The 27,049-nt window shown below is 42.3% G+C and overlaps 1 protein-coding gene across 1 annotated transcript in view; it reads right to left on the bottom strand.

Annotated features, from left to right (window-relative positions):
• Positions 1-27,049, bottom strand: part of LOC110202304 (kin of IRRE-like protein 3) — a 621,665-nt gene that overhangs the window by 9,029 nt on the left and 585,587 nt on the right. The window contains exon 4 of the mRNA XM_020978322.2: positions 1,260-1,409. Coding sequence (XP_020833981.2) covers positions 1,260-1,409 — 150 coding nt within the window. The remainder of the gene's footprint in view (positions 1-1,259; positions 1,410-27,049) is intronic.

The raw sequence follows: 27,049 nt of genomic DNA, 5'->3' as shown, positions 1-27,049 counted from the left end.
AGACTTTGACCCTGGTCATCAAGAATAGGGATACCCCTGACTCCTAAAATATAACTAACATTTATAGGTCCATTACATTGAAGTTGAAACTAGATTCTATAAGACAACATTATATTTATTTAATAATTGATCACTCAGAGCAATCCTTTCTCCCTTCTTTCTCACTCTTTCTTTTCTTTTCTTTCTTTTCCCCCTCCCTCTCTCCCTTATTCTTTTTCTTTCTTTTCCCCCTTTCTCTCCTCTCTCTCTTTCCCTCTCCTTTCCCCTCTCTTCATCTCTCTCCCCCTCTCCTTTCTTTCTCTCCCTCTTTTTTCTCTTTTTCCCTCTTCCTTCCTTTTCTTCCTCCCTCCCTCTCTCCTTTCTTTTCCCCCTCCCTCTCTCCCTTATTCTTTTTCTTTCTTTTCCCCCTTTCTCTCCTCTTCATCTCTCTCCCCCTCCTTTCTTTCTCTCCCTCTTTTTTCTCTTTTTCCCTCTTCCTCCCTCCCCCTCTCCTTTCTTTTCCCCCTCCCTCTCTCCCTTATTCTTTTTCTTTCTTTTCCCCCTTTCTCTCCTCTCTCTCTTTCCCTCTCCTTTCCCCTCTCTTTATCTCCCTCCCCCCCCTTTCTTTCTCTCCCTCTTTTTTCTCTTTTTCCCTCTTCCTTCCCTTTCTTCCTCCCTCCCCTCTCCTTTCTTTCTCTCCTTCTTTTTTCTCTTTTCCCTCTTCCTTCCTTTTCTTCCTCCCTCCCCCTCTCCTTTCTTTCTTTTCCCCCTCCCTCTCTCCCTTATTCTTTTTCTTTCTTTTCCCCCTTTCTCTCCTCTTCATCTCTCTCCCCTCCTTTCTTTCTCTCCTTTTTTCTCTTTTTCCCTCTTCCTTCCTTTTCTTCCTCCCTCCCCCTCTCCTTTCTTTCTTTTCCCCCTCCCTCTCTCCCTTATTCTTTTTCTTTCTTTCCCCCCTCTCTCTCCTCTCTCTCTCCCCCTCTCCTTTCCCCTCTCTTTATCTCCCTCCCCACCTCCTTTCTTTCTCTCGCTCTTTTTTCTCTTTTTCCCTCCCCCTTCCTTTTCTTCCTCCCTCCCTTTCCCAATTCTCCCAGACCCTAAGATTGCTTAACTCGGTTCTGAGTTGCTGCTCCCCACTCAAAGCGTAAGTAAGCATCGGTGAGCCCCACAAAGGATTATAGATATTGGTGCAAGAGGCACGGTGAGCAGTTAGACGGGACAGAGAAAGGACAGCGTATTGTCCCTGCTGAGTTGGAGCCCACAGAAGATCCAGGCACACTCACGTGAGAGATCCCGGCCTACACCCAGTGCCAGGCCATCTTTGATCCAGAGGACAAAGCCATCATATTCTGGGATGGCACAGAGCAGGGTCACTGGCTGTCCTGACACCACCACTTGGTCTTGGGGCTGCTGGCTGAAGGAGTATACTTGGCCTGAGGAAAAAAGAAACAGAAAGGCTGGGTTATGTTTAGTTTCAGGCTAGAATTTTAGGAAGGACATTGACCACCCGAAGTGTGTTCTGAGGAAGGGGGACAAGATGTTAAGAGGACTGGGACTTGTGCTATAGGAGGAATATTTGAGGGAATTACGGATATTTAGCCTGAAGAGGAAAAGAAAAGATTAGGCAGGCATTGGGGGTTGGGATGGGGTGGAGAAAACATGATTGCTGTTTTCAAAATACTGGAGAAGGGGCAGCTAGCTGGTGCAGTGGATAGATCACTGGCCCTGGAGTCAGGAGGACCTGAGTTCAAATTTGTCCTCAGACACTTGACACTTACTAGCTGTGTGACTCTGGGCAAGTCACTTAACCTCATTGCCTAGCCAAACAAAAACAAAAAAACCCCCACAATATTGGAGAGTTATCATGTGGGAGAAGGATTAGTTTTATTTTCTGTTCCTGCTCTTGGGCAGCTGAGTGTCAGTGGCAGAAGTCATGAATAGAATTGATTTCACACATTATAAATTTATGTTATTGTATAACTTCAACTTGGCTCTCAATGTAGCTTGGAAATCTTACTCTGTTATTATTGACTCTATCTCATTTAACAATTATTCCATGCCTTTTCTTCTTTCCTCAAATACCCAATTACATCCTACCTTCTACACTTAAAGCATATGATTTAGCATTCTCATTGGAAAGATTAAGATCATGCAGTGGGAACATTCCTCACCTCCTCTCCTCTATTCCTCAAAAATCTTCAGCTTCAGTAAACATATCCATTACTTTTTCTCTCTTTCTTTCAGGAAGAGATATTTCTTGTTTTAGATTTTCAAATTAAATTTTACATTTTCAATTAACAAGCATTTATTTTATCTCCCGTCCACCTCCCCCTCTTCTCCCAAAAACCACAACAATAAAATAAGAAAGAAAACCCCTATAACAAGTGTGCAAAGTCAAGCAAAACAAATTCCCATACTGGCCATGTCCAAAAACATGTGTGTCATCTTGTATATTAGTCCATCACCTTTCTATCAGGAGGTGTATTCATACTCTTGTTAAACCAAATCTTTCTACCTGTGCCCTTGATCTCATCCCCTCCTTTTCCTCTAGCAACCCTCCTCACTCCATCTGCCCCCATTGGCTTCTCATCTGCTTACAAACATTCTTAGGTTTTCCCCATCCTGAAAAAATTCTTTCCTTTACTCTTCTATTACATCCAACTCTCATTCCATCTCTCTCTTCCTCTAGGATCTCCATATTTTTGAAAAAGTTGGCTATATTTAATGTTTCTCACTTCCTCATCATTCACTCTCTCCATGTCATGCCCTGGTAATCTTATTTCAGAGACATTATAGTATCTTGGTTCTTGTACCTTTCCAATTACTCCCTTTCTTGTCTCTTCCACTGGTTCCATTTCTTCCTTTCTACCCCTTAAACTCCTATTCACATCTCTGTCTATCTGTTTTTCTCTGTCTCTTTGTCTCCATCTCTGTCTCTGCCTTTGTCTTTCTCTCTCCCTCTTTCTTTCTGTCTCTCCCTCTCTCCCTCCTTCTCTCTGAAATATTAGTTACTTCCATGGCCTCAGCTATCACATCTACACATATGACTCCCAAAACTATCTGTAATGTTAACCTATGAAACTATAATAAATAAATACATTGGTAAATATTTATTAAGTGCCTACTATGGCTAAGCACTATACTAGGCACTGAGGGTTCAAAAATAAAATAGTCCCTAAACTCAAAGAGCTTATATTCTATTAGAGGATTCGATATGGTAGAAGCAGTTCTGGTTTTTGAATTAGAAGATTTGAGTTCAAATTTCACCACTGACACCTACTTCAGAACATGTGTGACTTTGGGCCAGTCATTTAGCCTTCCCAGGTCTCACGTTTCTTATCTGTAAAATGAGGACATTAGATCATGTGGCTCTTAGGTCCCTTTGACCTCTAGATTTATCATCTTATGTGTAAACATGAGTAAATGCAAAATAAATACAAGATTTTATAAGGGGAGGCACTAGCAATTGATAAGTCTAAATCTTGACACATTTCACTTTGGGGCTTTAATTTTCTCTACTCAGCTACAAATCATCTTTTCTTCCTACCTGTCTCCTTTGCAGGTTCCTTATTCTCTTTCTCGTACTTTAATGTGGATGCTCTGCTAAGGGTCTCTCCTAGTCTGAGCCTCTTCTCTTCAACTGCCAATCTCAGTCATTCCCCCAGCTCTAACTACCCCTTCTATTCAGAGGCTCCCCAAACTCTGCTTCCTGTTTTGGCCTCTCTTCTTAGCTCTGGATTGACATCTCCATCTCCATGGTCTACCAGCACTTCAGATGCAACATGTTCAAAATTCAACTTATTGTTTCCCTTCTCTGCACCTCTTTATCCTTCTAGCATTACTGTTTTTGTCAGGGACACCACCATTCACTCAACCTACCATGTTGAAAACCTTGGTGTTCTTGATTCTTCTTTGCCCTTCATTTCTCATATCCAATTACTTACTAAGTGGGTACTGATTCTATTCCTATTATATGTATTGAATCCATCTCCTTTTCTCTATAGGCTGCCACCATCTTAATTCACACCTTCAGAACCACTCACTTGGATTACTGTAATAGTTGCCCAACAGACCTGCCTGACTCCATTTTTCTTCCTTGCAATTCATCCTTCACATCTCTGTCAGACTAATCTTCTAAGGAAGATTCATAGATCGGGGCATGTTACTCTTTTGCTCAAAAATCTCAAGTTGTCCCCTACTGACTATAAAGTTTAAATTCCTTTGCCTGGATTCCAAGGCCCTCACTAATCTGGTGCGATGCTACTTTTCACAGTATCATAAAATCTGAATTGGAAAGGACCTCAGATGCCATGTAGGTCAACCTACACTTGAATAAAGATTCCTTTTACACTATGCTCTGGCAGCCTTTGTTTGAAGGCTTCTAGTGAGGGGAAACCTACATCCTTTCAAGGAAACCCATTAGCCTTTTGAATAGCTCCAATTCTTAGGAAGTTTTTTCTTATAAAGAGGCAGGATAGTCTGCTGGTTAGAGTGCTGGACCTGCCAGACAGACCTGGTTTAAAACCCACCTCTGATAACAGCTGAATATTATATCACTGGCCCATCACACATCCTCTCTTTTTGTCTCACTTTTTCCTCATCTTCTCAAATAATACATGCAGAATTTACTTCACAGGGTTTTTGTGATGCTCAAATGAGATGTGTGTAAAGTTCTTTGCAAACAGTAAAGTGCTATATAAATACCAGTTATGACATCAAACCTAAAATTGGCTCTTTGTAACTTTTACCCATTGCTCCTATTTCTACCCTGTGGGGCTAAGCAGGATAAACACGTTCCTTCAATCTTGTGATAGCCTTGCTAAAAATCAAAGACAACTATCATATCCTTTCTAAGTCTTCTCTTCTCCGGGCTAACCATTCCCACTTCCTTCAACTGATCCTTGCGTAGACTGAACTCTGAGCACTTCTTTTTCCTGTTCACCCTGCTCTGGCCTCTTTCCAGATTTTCAATATCCTTCCTAGAAGGAGATATTCAGAACCGAGTACCATCCTCCAGATATAGTTGGACCAGCACAGCATCCAGTGGCACTACTACCTCCCTAGCCCTGAACACTTTTCCTTTCTCGATGATATCTTTTTGGCTGCCATATCACACTGCTGACTCACACTGAGCTTACAGTTCAATAAAACACCCAAATCTTCTCCAGACTTCTGTCTGGCCATAATGGCTCCCCAATCTTTTATTTCTGAAGTTGATTTTCTAAAAACAAGTATAAGAATTGAATCATTATTAAATCTCATTTTTATTATATTTTGTCCAGTGTTCTTGTGATGATCACTTTCCTACTCTAGATAACACTAATCATTTCTTTAAAAATATATTTTAGAATAGACAGGAATTGAAGTTAAGCTTATTGGCCTATTATTTGGAGAGTCCATTTTCTTCCCCCCCTTCCCCTACTTGATATTTTTATTTTGAAAACCAGGACAACATTTGCCCTTTTCCAGCCCCGTGGTACCTGACCCTCGTTTCATGAACTTTCCAAGAACAGTGAGGATGGCTTAGCCAATCTGCCAATTTTTTTTTCAGCACCTGAGGATGCAATCTATCTGGCTCTACTGACCCGAACTCATCAAAGGCATCTCTTATTCTTCTAGCCTTATTTGATACTACTTTCCTCTACATGCTTTATTCTCCAGCCGCACTGGATAGATTGCTGTCCCCCCAACATGTTTTTCATTTTTCTGCCTCCATGTTTTTGTTCATGCTGTACCCTGTGCTTACAGCACCCTCCTCTTTCTGACCTGACTTTTCTTCTCCCCCTGCCTATTGAGTTCTTATCCATTCTTGAAATTCCAGCTCTAATACCACTTCTTTTGGATCCTCATCACACCAAGTCAATAGCAACATTTCCCTCTTCAGACCTTAGAAAATACTTTGTTTTGCATTTCTCCAAGGTACTCATTATGCATTGTGTTTATTTTCACATTTGTCATGTTTGCTTGACTAGATTATAAGCCTCATGAGGGCTTGTATTAAATCTTATTTATTACCCTATAATCTTGGAAATTACCTTTAAAGCATCCCCAGCAAGTGGTCACGCAGCTATTGCTTTGAACATCTCCTGGGATGGATAGGTAACTTACTACCTCATGAATATAGGAGTACTGGGAGTTGTGTTTCAACTCTGTGAGCAGGACTGGCACTAGAGAGAAGTTGCCAACTGGAAGTGGCACTATGGCCAATAAAAGGAAGGAAGGCAGGCTTATCATTGGTAGCCCTGGAGAATGCCTTGGTGGCATGGCAGCCAGTCCAGGGACTAAGATAACTGGGGCAGAAAGGGCTTTGCAGCCAGTATAAGGCCACATTAGAGCTCTCCCATATCTCTACAGATGATACCCTCAAAAATTTACAGGTGTATTAGGCAGAAATATCACCTGATCTTTCTCTTCTCCCTCACCCCAACCTTCTGTGACCACCTGAAGCCCCTTTAGGCAGATAGTGAGTCTGCAGCTACCTCTGTGTGCAGAGTTTGTAAGGAGTTACAGAGGGAGGAGGAAAAATTGACCTTAACTCGGAGAGTTCACACTTTAATTAGAGAAATACATACTGTACAGGTACAATCATGCAATAATCATAAATGCTTAGCCTGGTAAATAGTAGGCACTTAATAAATGTTGATTGATTGATAATAAGAATACTGATAAGATGATAATAGCTCGCACTTACAGAGCACTTTATGGCTACAAAGTGTTTTGTATACATTGTCTCATTTGAGCCTCCATGAAACTATGTGATAAGGGCAGAGCAGGGATTATTCCACCAATTTGACAAATGAGGAAAGGGAGGCACAGAGTAGTTAAATGACTTCATCGAAGTCTCATCAGAGCTGGTAAGTGATGAAGCCAATACATGTATCCAGGTCTCTCAATTCCAAGGTCAGGGCTCTTTCTATGATACCAGGATCATATAAAGAGGAGCAAAATGTGAGGTAGCATTGGCATGTGTCTGGCTTCTATTACTACTTCTGTTCCCCTCCTTCCCTTCCATCCCAAGAAATGTCTGCATTATTACTAAGTTAATGAGGGAGTGTCCCATGGGATCAGACTTTCCTGACAGCACAAAGTTCCTATTGCAGAACCTAGAACATGCACAACAGGCAATCTTGAGAAGGGAGAAAGCAGTGGAGAACACCAGAAGGGAACTGGGGATCATTTGTGGTACTGAAAAGATTGATCATTCAAAAGAGTAGAAAAGGACCCACTGTAGCTGGGTCTGGAGTCAGGGAGACCTGAATTCAAATCCAGCCTCAGGGGCTTATTAGCTGTGTGACCATGGACAAGGCACTTAACCTCTACTTGCCTTAGTTTCTTCATCTGTAAAATGGGGAAAATAAGGACACCTATTTTGCAAGTTTGTTGTGAAGATGAGGTAATAACTATAAAGTGCTTAGCACAGTGCCTGGCACATAGAAAACATTAGATAAAGGTTAGCTATTATTATTGTTGTTATGATTAGCTACATAACCTTGGGTCAGTCATTTAACCCCTGTTTGCCTTAGTTTTCTCCATTGTAAAATGGAGATAATAATAACACTTACCTCCCAGGGGTGGTATGAAGATCAAATAAGATGTATAAAAAGCTCTTAGCACAGTGCTTGGCACATAATAGACTCTATATAAATACTAGCCATTATTTTTACTATTCTTATCATTGTTAATATTAAATGGGTTTATAGAAGACAGGAGGGTGGCTGAGTTCCCAACCTGATGCAGTTTTGGCTGGGTTTCTGAGGAGTCTCATTAAAAATCAAATTGGCCTTGAATGTTGGGAGTAACACTTTTTATTCTGATTTAAGCTTTACAAATTAGATTTCATAGGACATTTTAATCAGCTGCATGTGGTAGGTTTTTTTTCAAGTTCTTCTGTCTCTTCAAGTTCAGGGTTATAATGTGACAATGCTTTTGGTGCCGAAATGAGAGAGAGAGAGAGAGAGAGAGAGAGAGAGAGAGAGAGAGAGAGAGAGAGAGAGCATAAATTAGTGACAGACAGATGGAGAGAGCTAGAGAGACTGACAGACAAACCAGGAGAGAGAATTAGACAGTGGGGAGGGGAGGGAAAGGAGGAAAGGAATAGGAGAGATGGAAGAGGGGAAATACTCTTTTTTCATTCCCTTTCCTCATTATCCTAATGATGATTTCATAGCTCACTCCTTAATTTCAACAACTCTCAAGGCAGCCTGAGCAAGATGGACAGTGTCAGGCTATGGCAATAGCCACCAAAGATTGTGTTATCAGAGAGAATTATCACGTTGTCAGCTGGGAGCTGCGGGAGTTGTAATGAGAAGGCAGAAAGCAAAGTGGTGTCTGCACCCTATGAAAACGTCCATTACGGAGGAATGGTGTTGGTTAATTGCCATCAGAGATGAGCCAGCTTCCCTCCCCTTCCACTGCCTCTTTTTCTATAGCTTAAGGAGCATGTGATGCTGGGTGAGGATACTAGGATGCTGGAGGAAGATAGTGGTAGAGATAACATTGATGGTTGTGTGTAAGAGGCTATTGTTTTCTTCCTGGGTTTCACCCTCTGAGAGTAGAGAGGAGAGAGCAGTCTGGGACCAGTTCTCAAAAGCTGCTGTCACTCTGAAGTAATCAGATAATCTGAGACCATTTCTGTAGTTCCTTCCCTCCTCCAGCAGACAGTCACAGACCAGTGGAATCTCTGCTTTCTTAGGGATACAAGAACAGGATGTGTCTCTGGGGAGAGCAAGAGGAAGATATTTCAAGAGGAAAACTTCCCAGAACATACAGTTCTGCATGGGGGATCTAGATGTTTGATGACAGCCTCTCTCAGAAACGTTGAGAAAAATGACTTCTCAGGATGACCTGTGTCAGAGGAGTCGCTGCTGGTGCTTAGAGGTCTAGGCTAACTGCCTCCAATGGAAAGGGCAGTTTTGGGAACATGACTCTAACTGTATCACTTAAGTGGTTGCCATCCCTCGCTCTGCATTTATACCACTTATCTCTCTTTTGTTCTTCTGTATATCTCTCATACGTACCTTGTTATTTCCATGTTGTTTCTCTCAATAGAATATACACTTTTGGAGAGCAGGGACTGTTTTTGCCTTTCTTTTGTATAGCTAGCATTTAGCATATCGCCTGGCACATAGTAAGCACTTAGTAAATGCTTATCGACTGATTCAGTGAAGGCTGGTTCACCTACCTGTGACTGAGTGGTGAGCAGAGTTATCTAGGAAATCAGGTAGGCCTGTTGGTTTCCTGCTATGCATCTGTGGTCTAGAGCTCCTGATGTTTCACGGTTGTCAGTCATGAATCTGACTTACTAGCAGTGGGCAGCTAGGTGGTGCAGTGGATAGAGTGAGGGGCCTGAAGTCAGGAAGACTCCTCTTCCTGAGTTTAAATCTGGCCTCAGACACTTACTAGCTGTGTGATCCTGGGCAAGTTACTTAACCCTGTTTGCCTCAGTTTCCTCATCTGTCAAATGAGCTGAAGAAGGAAATGGCAAACCACTCAAGTATCTTTGGCAAGAAAGTCCCAAATGGGGTTACAAAGAGTCAGATGTGACTGAAAATGACTGAACAAGGTAGTGAGGTAGGGGTGGTAGTGCAGGAATATATTTTAATATTGATGTTTCTCCTAGATCCATGAACTTCCAAGAAACTCTTTTAGTGTAAGGGATGGATACTGGGTTGACATTCAGGAAACTTGGGTTCTGACTCTGGAACTAAGCAATGGGACCTCCCAACCATGATACTGGGTAACTTGAAGGAAGAGGTATAGGAGTGGGGCCCTCACACTGGCTCTTTAGCTGAACAAGGGATGAAGAATCAAATGTGTCTGGTCATCATTGGTATGAAAAATCGAGGGAGATCTTAGGTATTGAAATTAAGGGAATGGGCATCAGATCATCCTAAACTATAAACAGGACCCTGAGGGAATGGGGAAGATGGAGAAGAGATCTGTTGGCATAAGATTAGACATTTTCCAAAGGAATACTTTGTAAAGACTCATAAAAGCATTCCTAAGTGTACTTACGTTGGTTATCTCATTTGATGCTACGTGATTTTTATATTGAAAGATGTTTCCGGGGGAGATGAATGCATGGGGGAGTTTAAAAAAGGTACAAAAGGACGTTATTTACAACAAATCATTCTTTCCTCTCTGAGTTACTGTGCTATTGATGGTTTTCCTTTTCAATCAGATTTCATTTGCTTTTAAACACCACATTTCAATCTTTGTTAACATGAAAGGATAACTGTGAACAGAGACATCCCTTTCATTCATTTTCTCAATATCCCCATGATTGTCTGAGACTTATTCTGAGGCTTCTGTTCTATATTTCCACCTGTCTCATGAACATTTCCATTTGGATTGCTAAATTGTAGCTCCCTGTCAGCCAGGACCACCAGGTCCTCACCTCCCACTCATTTCCCAAACTTTGCCATTCAAGTTTCCAAACCCACCCTTCAACTACGCCTACTTTCTTCAAGGTTATCAATGATATCAACTATTTTAAATTTTATAGCTTTTTCTTAGTTCTCAATCTACTTGGACTTTGCAGAACTTGCTTCTGTTGACTCTCTCCTCCTCCTAGACACTCTTTCCTCTCCTGAATTTTATGATGCTGGTCTTTCTCAATTCTCTTCCTAAATGTTTTCATCTGTTTTCTGTCTCCTCCACTAGTTTGCGATCCATCTCCCACTATCTAACTGTGAGTCTTCCCCAAGGATCTATCCTGGACTCTCTTCTCTTCTTTGTTTTGTAGATAGGCATCATGGTGAAGTAGGTGTAGACCTGGACCTTGACTCACCTGCATTTGAATCCCACCTCAGATATTTACTACTTCTGGGACCACAGTAAAGTCTTAGAATCTAAGGATTTTCAAGTTGTAAGGGGCCTCAGTGGTCATCTACAACAACCCAAATCTAAAAGGAATCCTTTGTTATAACATATCAAAAAAATGACCATCTACCCTACTATGGGACAGTTTTAATTGTTAGGAAGTTTTTACTTGACTCATCTAAATTTAATGCTTTGTGCTCTCCATTATTTTCTCCTTACTTTGCCTTCTGGGGAGAAGTAGAATATAATTAATCCTTCTTCCCCAAGAAAGCCCTTCAAATGCTTAAAGTTTTAGAGTTGTCATGTAGCCACTCAATTTCTCTTCTCTAGGCTAAACATCCCTCATTCCTTCAGGTGATTTTCATATGACAATACCTCAGAGCCCTTCCCTCTACTGATTTCTTTCCTCTGGACCATCTCCAGATTATCAGTGTCCTTTCCCAAATTGCCCAGAATTGGACATTCTCTATATGGTTTGACCAGAGCAGAGTGGAGTTTTTCTGGTCTATGAGTACCATCCTACCATATTGCACTTACCATCTACTAAAACTACAAGGTCATTATTATACAACCTAGCCACATCTCCTCCATCACTTCCAGCCTCCCTCTCTTCTCATCCAAATCCTGCCTGTCTTTCCAGATCCAATGCAATTCCCACCTTCTCCATTAAGCTTTTGCTTACAAGTCACCTGTTAAGAATGTCTCCGCTACTTTTTTAGGGATATTGTGGATGATATTTGTATACTGACTTGAAATGTGGCCCACATGCTCCCTACAAAACCCTTATAACTTTTAGGTTCCTTGATTGTAATTGAATTCCTATACCACTTACTGTCTGTTCCACACTTTTTGGGTCCTTAATCATGATAATACTTTCATGGACTATTCTTTGACAATTTCATTTTTATCAATTTGCTTCAATACTTCTTCTAGATATCTCATAATACCTAGCCTTATGCTAATATGGCAAAACCTCATACCCCAAATCTTGCAGTATCCCTGTGTATCTGGGATAGGGAGAATCATGACAGAAATGTGGGTTTTGGATATTGTTATGTTTGTAGTAAGCAAGAATTATTTAATAAGCAGGGTATGTTGACACAGTGTCAACGAATGTCTGGTTGGTGCATTATGGGAATAGGTAAGAGAGGAAATAATAAAAGTAGTTTAGGGAAAGTTTTAGGAAAGATTAGAAAAGTGGGGATGTGGTGAGGAGTTGTATTTTTTTTTAGAAAAAGGAAGAGAAGGGGAAAGGGAATAAGCATTTATTAAGCACCTCATATGTGGCAGGCAGTGTGGTAAGCATTTTATAAATATTATCTCATATGATCTTCACAAAAACCCTTTGAGGTAGATATTTATTATCCCTATTTTATAAGTGGGGAAACTGAGGCTGACAGAAGTTAATAACTTGCTCAGGGTCACAGGGTAAATGTTTGAAGCTGGATTTGAACTCGGACCTCCCTGATTTCTGGTCCAGCCCTCTATCCATTGCACCACCCAGCTGCCTCAAAGGATATGACTGACATTGCAATGAGATCACTGCTGTAGAAATGCAGAGAGAGCTATCAAGAAGCATGTGTCAACTTTCCAGACAAGAGAAAAATTGAAAATAGGGAAGAGGCACTGGAGGGAACTTGTCCAGGCAGACAGAGAGCGCTCAGGAAAGAGGAGGATAGATTCATGCATCATTGAGATTCTTGGGGGGGGGTATTGGGACCACACTGCGGCTTTGTCATCATTACAGAAGAATGTTTCACAGGGTGCTGTGGAAAAAGCGCTGTTCTTCCCGTTAGAAGAACTGAGTTTGAGTGTGTGCACGGTCACTCACTGGTGGTGCGGCCTTGGCAAGTCATTTAGCCCCTCTGAGCCAGTTTTCTAACCTGCAAAACGGGGGTATTAATGCCTTTACTACATTGCGTCTTTTCAGAATTAAATATTAATGTATGTAAAATGCTCAGCAGTGGTAGAAGGGCTATTCTTAGGATTAGAAAGTAAAACTGGAAGTGACCCAAAAAAAGCCTCTTTATTATGTTAAGCAACATCAAATAGATTAGAACTAGAAGACTACATAGTCTGTACTTGAAATTTACCTACTTGTACATAATTTAGTGACCAGGGGTCACATGGCTACTATTTATTTATTTAGTCTTATTTTATTTTAAAACATTTATTTAAAAAATTTTCAGTTCCAAATTCTCTCCCTCTCTACAGCTCCTCACCCATTGATAAGGCAAGCAATAGGATACCCATTATACATGTGACGTTATGCAAAATATAGTTCTGTACTAGCCTGGCTATTACTTATTAAATATATGAGACAACACTTGAATTTGGGTCATTCTGATTCCCAGTCTAGCACTCTAACCACTATGTCACTCAGCTGACTCACCCCAGGGTTGACCAGTTGTCTCATTAAACTTCTGGTCTGCTGGAAAACTCAAGGTCTTTTTTCAAAGGAACTGTTACCTAGCCATGATTCTCCCATCTTGTAATTACGCATTATACCTTCCCTCCCTCCTACCAGCAGTTCTCCTCTCTGCCCCTGCCCCTAAAGCCATTTATACCTCCTACATACCAGGCTTCTTGCTGAACTGTATATATATCTGGGGACAGAAACATGACTTAGAGCATCAGCTGAGTCTGTACAGATAGGAGATAGATGGCAAAAAGGAGAAAGAGAGTTATTGGGATTAAATGATTTAGTGAGGAGAGTCTTCCTTGGTTATCCCTGCACCCCAAGACAAAACCAAAATACTCCTCTTGGTGAGAGATCCCGTAATTGAGCTACTGTGTGATTTCAGGTTTATTATAAGGATGGCAATACTGAAAAGAGCCTCATGAGGAGAGATGACAGGAGAGACCATCCTTTTCTATTCCTCCCCTTCAGGCATTCTATGTGCTATTCAGACTAACTACCATGATTTCTCATTTCATTCTATATTCCCCCTCTTTTGAGCATTCTCATAGGCTGTTCCCTAGGCTAGGAACACATGCCCTTCTCTCCTCTATTTATTTAAATCCTTTCCACTCCCCTCCTCAATAAACTCCAGTGGCTCCCTATTGCCTCTAGGATCAAAAATCAGCTCTTCTATTTAGCTTTTCAGGTCCTCTACAACCTGGCCCCAACCTATTTCTCCAGTCTCATTACTACCCTTCCTATAGTCTAGGGTGCAGCCAACCTGGTTTTCTTGCCATTCCTTACATGCCACTCCATTTCTTGCTTCCATCTTTAAATTGGCCATCTACCATGCCTTGTGGGAGACATCTCTCCTTGTCTCTGCCTCACAGAATCTCTTACTTTTTTCAAGACTCAGGTCAAGCATCATCTTCTACATGAAATCTTTCCTTACCCTACGCCTTCCCAAACTACCTTGTGCTTATTCTGTAGGCATTCTCTCTATAATTATATCTCCCTTTATAGAATGTATATCCCTTGAGCAAAGGAATGATTTATTCTTTGTGTTGTTTTCCCGGTGCCTAGCACAGTGCCTGGTACAGGGTAGATGCTTGTGACTTTTCTTGCTTCCAGACCTAGCTCAGGGGTCCCTATCCTTCATGAAGCCTCCCTGACCTCCCTGTATGAAATGATCGCTCCCTTTTCAAATGATCTCAAAGCATCTGAGATATGCTCATATCATATCCTATATGTATTTCCAAATTGCTCATATTATATCCCCTCTATTAAATTGTAAACTCCTTGTGGACAGGAATTACATTCTTCTTTAAGCCTCATATTCTAAGTGTTTCGTACATATTAGGTTTTTAATGAATGCTTGTTGCATTGTTTAACTGAATCAAGTCCCTCAGGCACAGATGTTGGGGCATATAGTCAGAGAGTATGAGAAACAGCTTGAGCCACAGGCTTGCAGGGATTTGGCGTGTTGCCCGAGACAGATGAGACAAGCAAGGTGAACAGAGGACTTCTCCAATGGGGGCTTAATGTGTGGCAGTCAGTGGTGGCCCCATAAATCAGCTGTAAGTGAAGTCAGCTAGGTAGCATGGTAGATAGAGCCCTGGACTTGAATCAGGAGGCCTTGAGTTCAAATCCTGTCTCTGACACTTACTTACTAGGTGTGGGACACTGGGCAAGTTACAACCTCTGATAGCCTTGGCTATGTATACATATCTACGAAATGGGAAAATTAATAGAACTTAACTCACCACATTGTGAGATCAAATGAAGTAAAAGGCTTTGAAAACAGAGCACTGTAGGATTATAGCTGTTATACGGAGGAATGGCTAACTGGGTATTGTAGATGGAGAAGAGGAGGTCAGGAGTATCTCTTGGATTAAAAAGTAAAGCTCTCATGTTGCTGATTTTCTGGGAAGTACCTGCTTGGCTAATGCTTCAGTTTCTCCATCTTCTAAATGAAGTCTAAGACAGTTGGCCCTTTTTTGGCAATTATCCTGGAGCTTCAAACATTGCCAGAACGTGACTTCTTATCACATGGATAATCTATTGTGGGTCAAATGGTATCCCCCTAAAAGAATTCCAAAGAACAAAACTTCACTTAGATCCAATTCACGTGCAAGTTGTCACTCTCATGATGTCATGGGTCTTCTCCCAGAACAAAGGATGAACAACGACAGGGATAGCGGTCAGTTAGTCAGTCAATAAACATTGTTAAAGGCCTATAATGTACCAGGCCCTGTGCTAAGAGTGAGGCATAGAAATATGAAAACAGAAAGACAGTCCCTATATTCAAGTAACTTACCATCTGATAGAGGAAGGCAGCACAGAAAAGGTTGAAAAAGAGAGTGGGAGGGCCTGACCTGGAGGCATGGTTGAAAAGTCAGCTAAAGCTCAGAGTAGTTCAGCCAGGTGAGAAATGTGGTGTTCTGAGCTGAACTCTCTCCTTAAATGGAGGTTTTGGAGTTCACGGCTCTACCCCTCAGTCAGAGAGGCAGTGGGTGGTGATGAATGGTGAAATGATGCGGTTTTGATATAAAGCATGCTTAGCCCCATCCCCCAATGCTAGTGGTAAGAGTTTCACTGTATTTGGTGAGACGCATCTGGGAATTACAATCTGCTACAAAATCCAGGAAATACATAGGGCCTGACAGAAAGAGAGCATATGGTTTAGCAAAATATTTTAAAGTCAGTTGTTCATTTCATAAGTTCATTCATTCATCAGATGTTGAATTTGTGCCTGCTAAGCACTGAGTTGGTCAGAGGTCACAAAGGTGACAGGCGCCCCCCCCAACCCCCCACCCCCCCACCCCTGCTTCCACCGCACCCTCCCTTATCTGAACCCACAGCAACATGGTCTTCACTGAGCAACGAGAAAGAGTATTTCTAGCACAGTCTGCCACGGACTGTTTCTGATGAGTCCTTGTATAAAACAAATTGTCAATCATCCAGGGCCTGCAAATCCCCCATCCTCTAGTATTTTCTTGACTATGTTTGTGAGTGCTTTCTCCACTGCCCCACTTCTTTCTCTCCCCTCTTCTCCCTATACACACTCCTCTTTCCATCATCACCTCTCTATATTTGGGACTCTTGGCTCTTGGGATGTTTTCTTACCTAGTCGTCATCATCATCATCATCATCATCATCATCAGTATTATTATTCTTATTAGCTCTGACTCTTATTTATGCCCTCTGAGTCTGTTAATCACCACCTGATGCTGAACACAGACAGACCAACTCTCCTTCTACAAGAGTCTGTAATATGGCATCATTCTAGTAGGGGAGATAAGACAACTACAACAAAAAGATCAGTACATAGTGGGTTATAGAAGTGCAAGAGGTGGTTACATAGTACTCTGTGAGTTCAGAGGAGGAAGGGTTATTTCTGGCTGAGAGAACAGGGAAGGCTTCATGGCTCTTGAACTGCCCTTGAAAAAGAGGTAGAAATTGTGCAGCGTTTCAGGGGAGGCATCCAGGTGGTGTAGGTGGACAGAGCACACGTGGGGAAGGCCAGTGGTCACATTTGGCGGGAGCATTGGGCAATCAAAACAACCAGTCTTTGCATGCCACACCAATGCTGCCACTCTCTTCCATCATCTCCAAGGGGGTTGATTTTTCTCCTGCCTTTTTGTCCACAACCTTCTGTGTCTGCGCACAGCCCCTTGACAAGTAAGCTTAGAAGGAGGCATATGGAGCTAGGACATTGCATGGCTCTGCCCTTGACCCTCTCTAGTTAGAGCCAGCCCAGCCCAGCCAAAGTTGTGAAGTGGCCAAAACCAGTCTCTGGCCGACTACCACCAGAGGGCACTCTTTCACCATGCCACTCTGGCACTCTTCCCTTTGGGCCCTTTGATTCTACCTCTTCTATTACCCTATTTTCTGCCCTCTAGGTCTCCTACTCTGGTGCCCCACCTAGACCTATTCTCCCTGGCAAGCTGTGCCTGCACCCATTAAACTTAATTATCCCATATTCCTATTCTTTCAGGGCCCTGCTCTCTGTTTCCCAAAGAATAATAATAATGATGATGATGATGATGATGATAGCTAGCAATTTATATAACTCTTTAAGGTTTGCAAAGTGCTTTAAAATATTATCTCATTTGATCCTCACAGCAACCCTAGGAAGTAGGAGCTATTATTCCCCCCTTCCTTTTTACAGATGAGGAAACTGAGGCAGACGGAAGTTAAGTGATTTGCCCAGGGTCACATGACTAATAAGTACCTGAGGCTGAATTTTAATTCAGATCTGCCTGACTCCAGGTCCAAACATTTTATTACTGTGCCACCTAGATGCCCCTAATCTAGGACTTTGGATTTTCCTTTCTCAGGTAACATAAGGCCACTTTTTTTTTTGATTGATTGAGCTTAACTGTGGCTTTCTGGAGGCAATAATCCAAACTCCATCTTCCAACCCAGGGAAATCGTCTCCAATGGTGGGAATTTTAGGCCTGGTAGGCAGTACTGTGAAAAGCTATGGTGGCAGTAAGGATGGGAATGTTAATAGAACCACTGGAATCTTAGGATTTAGAGCCAGAAGGGACCTTAGAAATCATTTAGTCCAACCCTTTTATTTTACAGATGACAAAACTGAGGTTCAGTAGGTTAAGTGATTTGCCCAAGGTCATACAAGTAGTAATTAGCAATTTTTTGGATAGAAATAGATAGATTAGGAGAACAAATTATGTCCCTCCTCAATTCTTCTCTTTGGATATGTTCATCCTGGATTCTCTCCATCTCCCTCTCTCTCTCTCTCTCTCTCTCTCTCTCTCTCTCCTCTCTCTCTCTCTCTCTCTTCTCTCTCTCTCTGTCTCTCTCTCTCTCTCTGTCTGTCTCTCTCTCTCTCTCTCTCTCTCTCTCTCCCCCTCATTCTCTGTCTCTCTATCTCTGTCTCCCTCTGTTCTCCTCTCTCCTCCTCCCCTCTCCCCCTCATTTCTCTCTCTCTCTCTCTGTTTTCTCTTCCTCCCTCTCTTTGTCTGTCTCTCTCTTTCTATCCCTTTATCCCTCCCTTCATTTCCCTCTCTCTCTCTCCTTTTCACTTTTTTTCCTCTCTCTCTCATCCCCTCTCTTCTCTCTCACCATCCCCTCCAACATAGTCACAGTTTCTTCTAGACAGCTGTTTGCCTCTCTCTCTCTCTCTCTCTCTCTCTCTCTCTCTCTCTCTCTCTCTCTCTCATAGAATCTTTCTGGCTTCTCTCCCTCCCTGTTATTTTTTTCACCTCAAAAGCCTCTAGCTTCTCACAACTCCTCTCCCCATGTCTGCCCATCTGGCCCTTGTATCCTAGGTCCTTATCCCTTTCACCTTATCCCCCTTTCAGGAATGCACAGCATATATTAGCATTTTACAGTCAATCACCATCTGGCTCTGGGATGTCCCCACCATCTTCAATTAAAATATTTTAAATGCTGGAGACCCTACATTTAGATGGCAACATATAAACTTTGGAGAGGGCAAAGGCAGTTCGCCTTATGTTGAGCTTGCTTGGAGGCCAAATGACCCAGACCTTTTAAGTAAATGTCACCTCTGTGCCAGGCTCACCATTGTGACAACCACTGAAGTTCAGGATGATGAGGCCAGGGCTGAATAAGCTGGAGCCTTGGAATCTCCTCTATGCCCTTTCTCCCTCTACCTTTGCTCTTACTTTCTCCATTCATTCCCATCACCTCTCCCTCGCAGCCCTATAATCCTTGCTCCTTCACTGACTTTATTCATCACAGAATCATAGATCCATAGAATGTTAGATGTGGAAAAAACCTTAGAGATCATCTTATTCAACCTTTCTATTTTCAGATGAAGAAGTTGAGGCCCAGTGGTATTTCTGATTCCCCATGGCATTGTTGTGCTAGTTGAATTACTGGGACATATTTTAGCCACCATATTTTCCTCTTTCTGTGAATATATAGATTTTTCCTCTTCCTTCCAGCCACCAGAGCTAGAGGGGTCAGAATGAATTCAAAGGGGATGTCGGAACAGCTCTGGATGGCATAGTGGACAGAGCCTTGGTCCTGGAGTCAGAAAGACTTAAGTTCGAATGCAGACTCAAACACTCCCTAGTATGTGACCCTTGGCAAGTCATTTAACCCCTGTCTGCCTCAATTTCCTCAATTGTAAATGGGAATAATAATAGCTCCTACCTCCCATGAGAATCAGGTGAGATAACATTTGTAAAGTACTTTGCAAAGCTTAAAGTGCTACAAAAATGCTAGTTATTGTTATTAATAAAGATTAATCTATTTTTTCCATTTAAAAACATTTTTATTTTAAGTTTTGAGTTCCAAATTCTAACCTTCCTTTTCCTCCCCCTTCCCTGAAAAGGTAAGCAATCAGATATAGGTTATACATGTGCAATTATGTAAAACATTTCCACATTAGTCATTTTGTACAGGAAGGCTCAAATAAAAGAAAAAAAATGAAAGAGAAAATGAAAAATGGCATGTTTCAGTCTATATTCAATCAATATCAATTTTTTTCTCTGAAGGCAGATAGTACGCTTCATCATTAGTCTTTTGGGATTGTCTTGGATCGTTGTATTGCTGAGGATTAATCTATTTTAGAAGAAGAATACTGGGGAGTGCCGATGGATGAAGGGAGTCCATTCTAGGCCTGAGGGATGGCCAGTGTAAAAGTGACAAGGCACAGAAGTAGAAAGGATATGGTAAGAAGTATTCTAGTTCAGCCACGATCTAAATTGGTTGGCTGGTTATGGGTAGCAGAGGTACTGAAAAGCTTTCCTATAGCTCTCAGCTTTGGAACTGACAGGTCTCAGTGAATTAGGGGGATGTCTACCCCAAGCATGTGAAGACCTTCCCTGTGGAATGGGTAGATGAGAACAATTTGTTCCAACAGCCATGAAGGCGGCTGAAGAAGGCACTGTGGAGCACTTAGAGCTTGGTCAGGCATCAAAGATGCCAAGGTCATCCACTGCATCCCAGGCCATCGCCAGTCATCTTGAGTTTGTCTTGCCATGGACTTCAATGACTCAGAAAGAGAGTGAGGCTGAAGACGTTGAAGACTCTGCCTCATTTAAATACTATGCATGCACAAGTCAAGACATCACTCATGATGTCATCAGTCCTCTTCAAAAACAAAGAATGAACAACTCCCACCCAACCTTTGAGATCACATCAACAGAGATTAGGAAAGAACGAGAGGTGATATGGACCAGGGAAAGAGTACTGGCTCTTTCCAGTCAGAGGAACTTGGTTCAAATATTGCTAGCCGTTTGACACGGGAGAGGCTGTTTCTATTCCTGGGGCCTCAGTTTCCTCCTCTGTAAAATGAGGGGGATGGGGCAGATGGCCCCTCAATTTCTTTCCAACTCTAGATCTAAATTCCTTTGAATGCAAACAATCCCCTCTTCATCTCTCTCTTACTTGGCAGGCTAGCTGAGTGCTTGCTCTGACAGCAGGTGGAGAGGAGGTTACAACTGTCTGGAGTGTTAATAATATCCAGACCTAGGGGGTGGGGATGTCAGAAGTAACCTTGTAGGTCTCTCTCTCTCCTTCCCTGAGCAGGAGTGCTTTTTGCAGACAACCTAACAGCTGTTCCTGCAAGGAAGGGAGGGACAGATGGAAGAGAGCAGGGCGTAGAGCTGGGTAAATGACTTGCCCCAGAATATGCAGAAAATCAGACACCAATATGGAATAAGAACCCAGTTCTTTGGTCTCCAGAAGGGGAATTCCACAACTCCTATACTGAGTCTCAAAGGATGGAGGCAAGCTAGCATATATGCCCTTCCTCCTTACACATGAGGACCATTTAGAAAATGTCAATAACATGTATGCAATACTTTGAAGGGCATCCAGGTGGTGCAGTAGAGTGCCAGCCCTGATGTCAGGCTGACTCATTTTCTGAGTTCACATCTGTATGTGTAGTTGTGTGACCCTGGGTAAGTCACTTAACCCTGTTTGCCTCAGTTTCCTCATCTGTCAAATGAATTGGAGAAGGAAATGGCAAACCACTCCAGAATCTTTGCCAAGAAAATGGGGTCATGAAGGGTTGGACACGACTGAACCACAACAAAGGTTGGTTGTACCAGAGTCTGTTGCATACTTTGAACATCAACAAGGTATTTACAAATACAGATAGAAATGTGCGTAGGATCATAGATTGAGAGCCAGAAGGTCGCTCAGCGGTCACTTCATCCAGCCCCCCTCATTTTGTGGACAAGGAAACCAAAGTCTAGGGAGATTGTGACTTGCCTCAAATCCCACAGGTAGCAATGAGCAGAGGGAGGATTTGAACTAAGTTCTTATGCTTTCTATTCCACCCTGTCTCTGTTGTGCCTGATCACTACTTGCCATTAGTGTTATCTTAGAGGCTTGCACGATAGCCTCAGAATAGGTAAGACTGCTAGAAACTAAAGAAGGACAAACCACACCTGACATTGGGCATCAGAGGATGATAATAATAATAAAGATGATATTATTAATATGGATGTGGAAACTGAGGCTCACATATCTAGCAAGTGTTGAAGGCAGGATTCAAGCCTGTATTTCTCCTTCTTCTATTCTTTTGATTCCACCATGGTTACCTTTCGGGAATCCTTGATTTTGGGCTACAAGGTACCATTGTGATGATATAATCCAGAGCCCCTCAGATGAGGAAACTGAGGCTAACATGGGGAAAGTGAGTTGCTCAAAGTTACACAATATGTAAGTTATGAGTGTCCTAAGCAGATTTTAAAGTGTAATTGGAAAACAGGAACTATTACAGAAGTGCAAAGTATATTGGGAGGAATGAATTTGAAAGGGAACCATCAATACATTACCAAGGCAAGGCTATACAGATAACCTGAGGTTATCTGGCCCCACACTAGCTGGGAACACAAATAAGCTCCAGAGGCAATGTAGAAATATATTTGTATGTGTGAATCAGTTTGTTACTCTCTGCTATTCTCAAATACATAGAGCAGGTGATGGAGAACAGTCTAAACACTTACTTCTCTGCCATTATACTCCCCCGTGGTTTTCATTACAAATGTATTGGTTAATAAAGTACACACACATATTATCGAAATGTTCTATAGATGACTGGATGTAGCAAGAGTGACATGAGAAATTTCTATGCCCAGGGAAATGCAGCCAATGTTAAATTGAGAAGGGAGTGGAAGTGGCAACTTATGGCACTTAATAATTGCTTATAGACTGATTGACCTTCTGCTGTGTTTGTACTAATGGTTATTTGTAAACCCGCTCTTTCTTCTACAAAACCCTATAAGCTCTTTAAGGGCAGGGACCTCTTTGTGGCCCTCTCCGGATTTGATGCAATGCTTACACACAGTAGGTGCAAGCATTCATCCACATATTTGGTGCACAAATAACTTAGTGGAATGAATTGTATTATTCACCTTTTCCTGATCTCACAGGATTACAGGTTTAAGAGTACGGAGTGGAGATCATCTCGAAGGCCTATTTCAGCTCCAAATTTATGGTCCTATGATCTAACCCAACCCCAGAAAGGGGACAAGACTTGTCTGAAGTCCTACAGGGGGTAAATAGTAGAGCTGGGATTTAGGTCTGGGGCTTCTGGTTCCAAATCTAGGGCTCTTTCCACTGTCCTATATTGGTGTGTATGTATGTGTTGCCCTCTCTTTATCTCCATGCATATGTTACTGTTCCCTATACCTGCAACACTATCCCTCCATCTCTTCTAGAGTCCTTCTTAGCTCTTCATCTATGATGTTATGAGGAGGCTCGACTAGGTGACCTGTAAAGTCTCTGCCAGCTCTAGTACCATGATTAGTACAAATCAGTCATGACCTCACTCCCTGGACCTCATTTAGTGCTTTTGTTTCATAAATCTTTAAAGTATATGTAATGGCAGGGCCATTGAATTTGCAGACCAATTACTCCATCCCACTTAAAGCAAGTGTCAAGGTACTAAGTCTGAAACAACAACCAGGTGAGGGCACTCCTCTACTGAAAAGTCAGAAGCTTTAGACTAAGTGTGGAAAAAGTCCTTGCTTCACTGGAGTGGCTGTTGAGGTATATTGTGATTGGTTAAAGAAACCTGGTCATGTCCTGTGGGTAATCTATAAAATACTGAGCCAGTTTGGGTCTAAACTGGTGGATCAATTACTGTCCCCCACCCACATACTTCATGTGTTACTTTGTTATAATGATCTATGTATGTGACTTATCTCTCTTGCTAAACTATAAGCCCTATGAGGGCAGGAACTATGTCTTATCTAAACTCTATATCCCCTCAAGACAGTGCTCTTCACAGAGTAAACATTTAAATGTTTGTTGATTTGAATTGTGTACATACAGCTTTGCCTCATTCTAGACTATATATTTTTTGAGCAGGGTCTATCTTACTACATTTTTGTGTTTCCTCCAAAGTATCTAACACAGTGCTTTGTACACAGTAGGTGCCTAATACATGTTTGTTGAATTAAAGTGACATGAATGAATGAACTATCAGACTGAATTTCTTTGCCTGAATCACCAACCAGTGACTGACCATCCAAGAAACTTCCCCGGCCCCAGGGTCTTATGAACTGGAGCAGCATCTGTCAGGAGGTAGCCAGGAGCTAGAGAGAAGCCTTTGGAATCGGAAATTAGAGTTATTAGAAATCTATTTCTTCCTGTTAGTCATGCAGGACAGAGCTGAACCTGAGAACCTTCCTGAGGCTCTGATACCATCACCAAATCCCAACCTTGTTTTCAAAGTCCCACTGACTTGTGAGAGCAGTCATGGAGAAAGGGCTCAAATGTCACTATCTGCTCTGTTATTAGCAACCAATTGGGGAGGGTTTAAGTATACACGTACTCAGGGATATTTATTGCCAGCCTCCTCCCAGCTCACAAATTGCTTCTTACGAGATTAAGAGCTGACTGCCCAGTACCTGGGAAATAAGCCACCAGAAGGAAAAGGAGGAAGGGGAGAGATGGAGCCACCTGGCCCAATAACATTCAGGAGTGTGAGTGTGAGTGTGAGTGTGAGTGTGAGTGTGTGTGTGTGTGTGTGTGTGTGTGTGTGTGTGTGTGTGTGTGGTGAGACACACCTTGGACTGGGTTGGGCTGTGCCTGGAAACACAAAGATCTTGAATGAGGACCTCAAAGGCAACCATTTGGAAGACCTTCCAAGCAGAGAGAACGTTATTCTTTCCTGTAGGCCCCTGTTTCACTCTGCCTTTCTTCAAGGCCCGCTCTTCGCCTGAAAGAGGCTAAGTTTGAATAGAGTCTCTCAGAATCCATAGCCATAGTATGTTTATAGAAAAGGGATGTGAGTGAAAGGAGTAGAGTATTGAGGCAGTACCACCAAACTCTAGGCAGTGGTGGTAGTGGATTGATCCAGCCTCATGCTTCTGGGTATGTATTCATTTAAGGCAGGCTAAAGGAACAATGGCCATGCTTTCTTCTGTTCACCTACCCTGGACCTCAGCTCTTGTGGGCCTAGGAGTTCCCTTCCCAGATTCACACTCTTAGCAGTTGGTGGCCTTATCCTGATCTCTCAGCAATGTCATTCATCCCCTACTTGATGCACTCACACAACTGTTGATTCTTCCTCTGGGTTTGTACCTTAGCATCTGACCTCTCTTCCACATGGGACTGGCATGGGGAGGGAGGGACTCAGGGTTACACACCTTGGAGTGAAGGTAAAAATAGCCCCCTTAACATCTCTAAGCAATCTTTTACCCAACCCTGCCCATTTACGCAGAAAATCCCTGGACACACACATCCCTGCTAAGGTTGTCCTAGAGAGCTGAGGTCTATAATGAAGAGCAAGGCCAGCCTAGGCAGGGTGACTCCAAAGTCACCATGAATCCAGTGATTTATCCTGCTTATCAACCTCCCATCCCTGAGGCAGGGTATGCTCTGCTCTCATTAGCGAGCAGGAAGAGATGTTCCTTCCATTGATTCAGCCTGTGGCCTGGTTGCCAAATGGAAATTGACAATGGCTGCTAGAAATAATGTGCTCATTGGTGTCTGTAAAGGAGCTAGCACCATCTTAGCCCCTCTATTCCGGTTTGAGATCGAATTGGGGAATATCCAGGGAGGACAATATGGTCAAGAGGCTTGCAGGCAGTGCTGAGGGTTCACCAGAGCCCCACAAGGCAGGGGTGCTGAATGTGACCCCCAAATCTGCCGCCTGCTTACTGTGTGGCTCTGGCTAAATTTCTTTCTCTCCCTGAGTCTCCCTATTCCTTCCCTATTCATACTAAGAATAAGGAGGTGTAATTTCCTAGGAGGTAGCTATGAAGAAATGGCGGTTGAATTATGCAGGCCTATTTCTTAACTTAGAATATCAGAGATTTAGATTAGGTACAAGGATGTTAGGGAGTTGAAATGTCTCCTTAGTCTGGGATGAGTTGAATGTAGTCTATCCTGGAGTTAGGGGAATAGTCTAGACCTTAAGAGAGTCCTTCCAAACGAAGTCAATAATTTTCAGCCTATCACTTTCTTTTCTCAAACCTCCTGAATGCCCTTTCCTTGCAGGTATTTAGAATAATACATGATTTAATTCCTTTGGGCCTCAGTTTCCTAGTATGTAAAATGAGAGATTTGAACTACATGGTTTCTAAGATTATTAATGTTTTATAAGTCTATGATTTGACTCCAGGATTGACATGAGTAACAAAAGTACAGACTGGAGTTGGAGAATCAGGGTTCAAATTCCAGTTTTGCTACTTACTTATGTGACTTTGGGCAAGTCATTTAACTCCTTTGGGCCACAATTTCTTCATTTGTCAAATGAGGGGGTTGGATTAGATGGCTTATGAGTTGTCTTCCAACATCAAATTTTTAATCCTATGATCTTAAGTCCCATATAATATAGTAATTAGAAATGTGGGTGGGGGGAAATTAAGGCATAGGAAGGGGAAGTGATCTTCCCAAGAACACTTAGTCTTCTTAGAATAAACCCAAAGTCTGAATCCCTCTTTCTAAGAACAAGAAACATTGGGGCAGCTAGGTGGCACAGTGGATAGAGCATTGGTCCTGAAGTCAGGAGGACCTGAATTCAAATTGGCTGTCAGACATTTACTAGCTGTGTGACTTTGGGCAAGTCATTTAACCCCAACTACCTGCAAAATAAAAATAAGAAAAAAAGAAAGAAACATTGGTCTGGGGTCCTGTGTTTTTATCCCATTATCTGTGTGACCTTCTGTAGGTCATTTCACTTCTCAAGGGCTCCATTTATTTATCTATAAAAAGAGAGAGCTGGGCCAGATGATCTCTAAATTCCCTTCCAATTCTCACATTCTATGATTAATGATTTCCATCTTAAAGTTATCATTCTGCCTGGCTTAGGGGCTTTGGTGCTCAGTCCTTCTATGGGGAAAAAATGAACACTGCAGTCTCCTGCTGACATGCAGGTCGGGTTGCCATGGCTGCCTGGGGCAGTGGGGCTCCTCCTAGGAAAGGCTGCACTGGGAAGACATGGCTTCCCTGTCCCTTCAGCTTTGTGGTTACTTTTCAGAGATTGGGAACCATCTTGTAGATTTTCCTGTTCTGTGAACCTCAGCTTAAGCCTGTCTGGGAAAGCTCCCATAGGTTGTCTTGGTACTGCAACCTGAGTTTCTCTTGCTTTGGGTTCCTAAAGAAGTTCTCAGTTAACTGTGTTAGGGGAGGAGAAGAGATATGCATAATTCCAAAAGAGAGAGAATGCCAAATAAGCCTTACTTGTTATGTCAGAACACATTTTGGTGTTTATATTTGAACAGGGAGACATTTGATGTTCTAGAAATTTGTAATATTTTATAAAAAATAATGAGACATCACTGGGAAGACTTGACTAAGAAGTTGGAAACCATGCCTCATCTTTCTCATGTCTTTCCTCCTACCACATATAATGGCAGCTAGGTGGTGCAGTGGAGAGTGTCTGACCTGGAGTTA

This window comes from Phascolarctos cinereus, unplaced genomic scaffold (assembly GCF_003287225.1).
Source record: "Phascolarctos cinereus isolate Bilbo 61053 unplaced genomic scaffold, phaCin_HiC Scaffold_726;HRSCAF=1367, whole genome shotgun sequence".
NCBI lineage: Eukaryota > Metazoa > Chordata > Mammalia > Diprotodontia > Phascolarctidae > Phascolarctos > Phascolarctos cinereus.
Note: the sequence above shows the minus strand (reverse complement) of the source record. Positions and strands in the feature narration are given on the sequence as shown.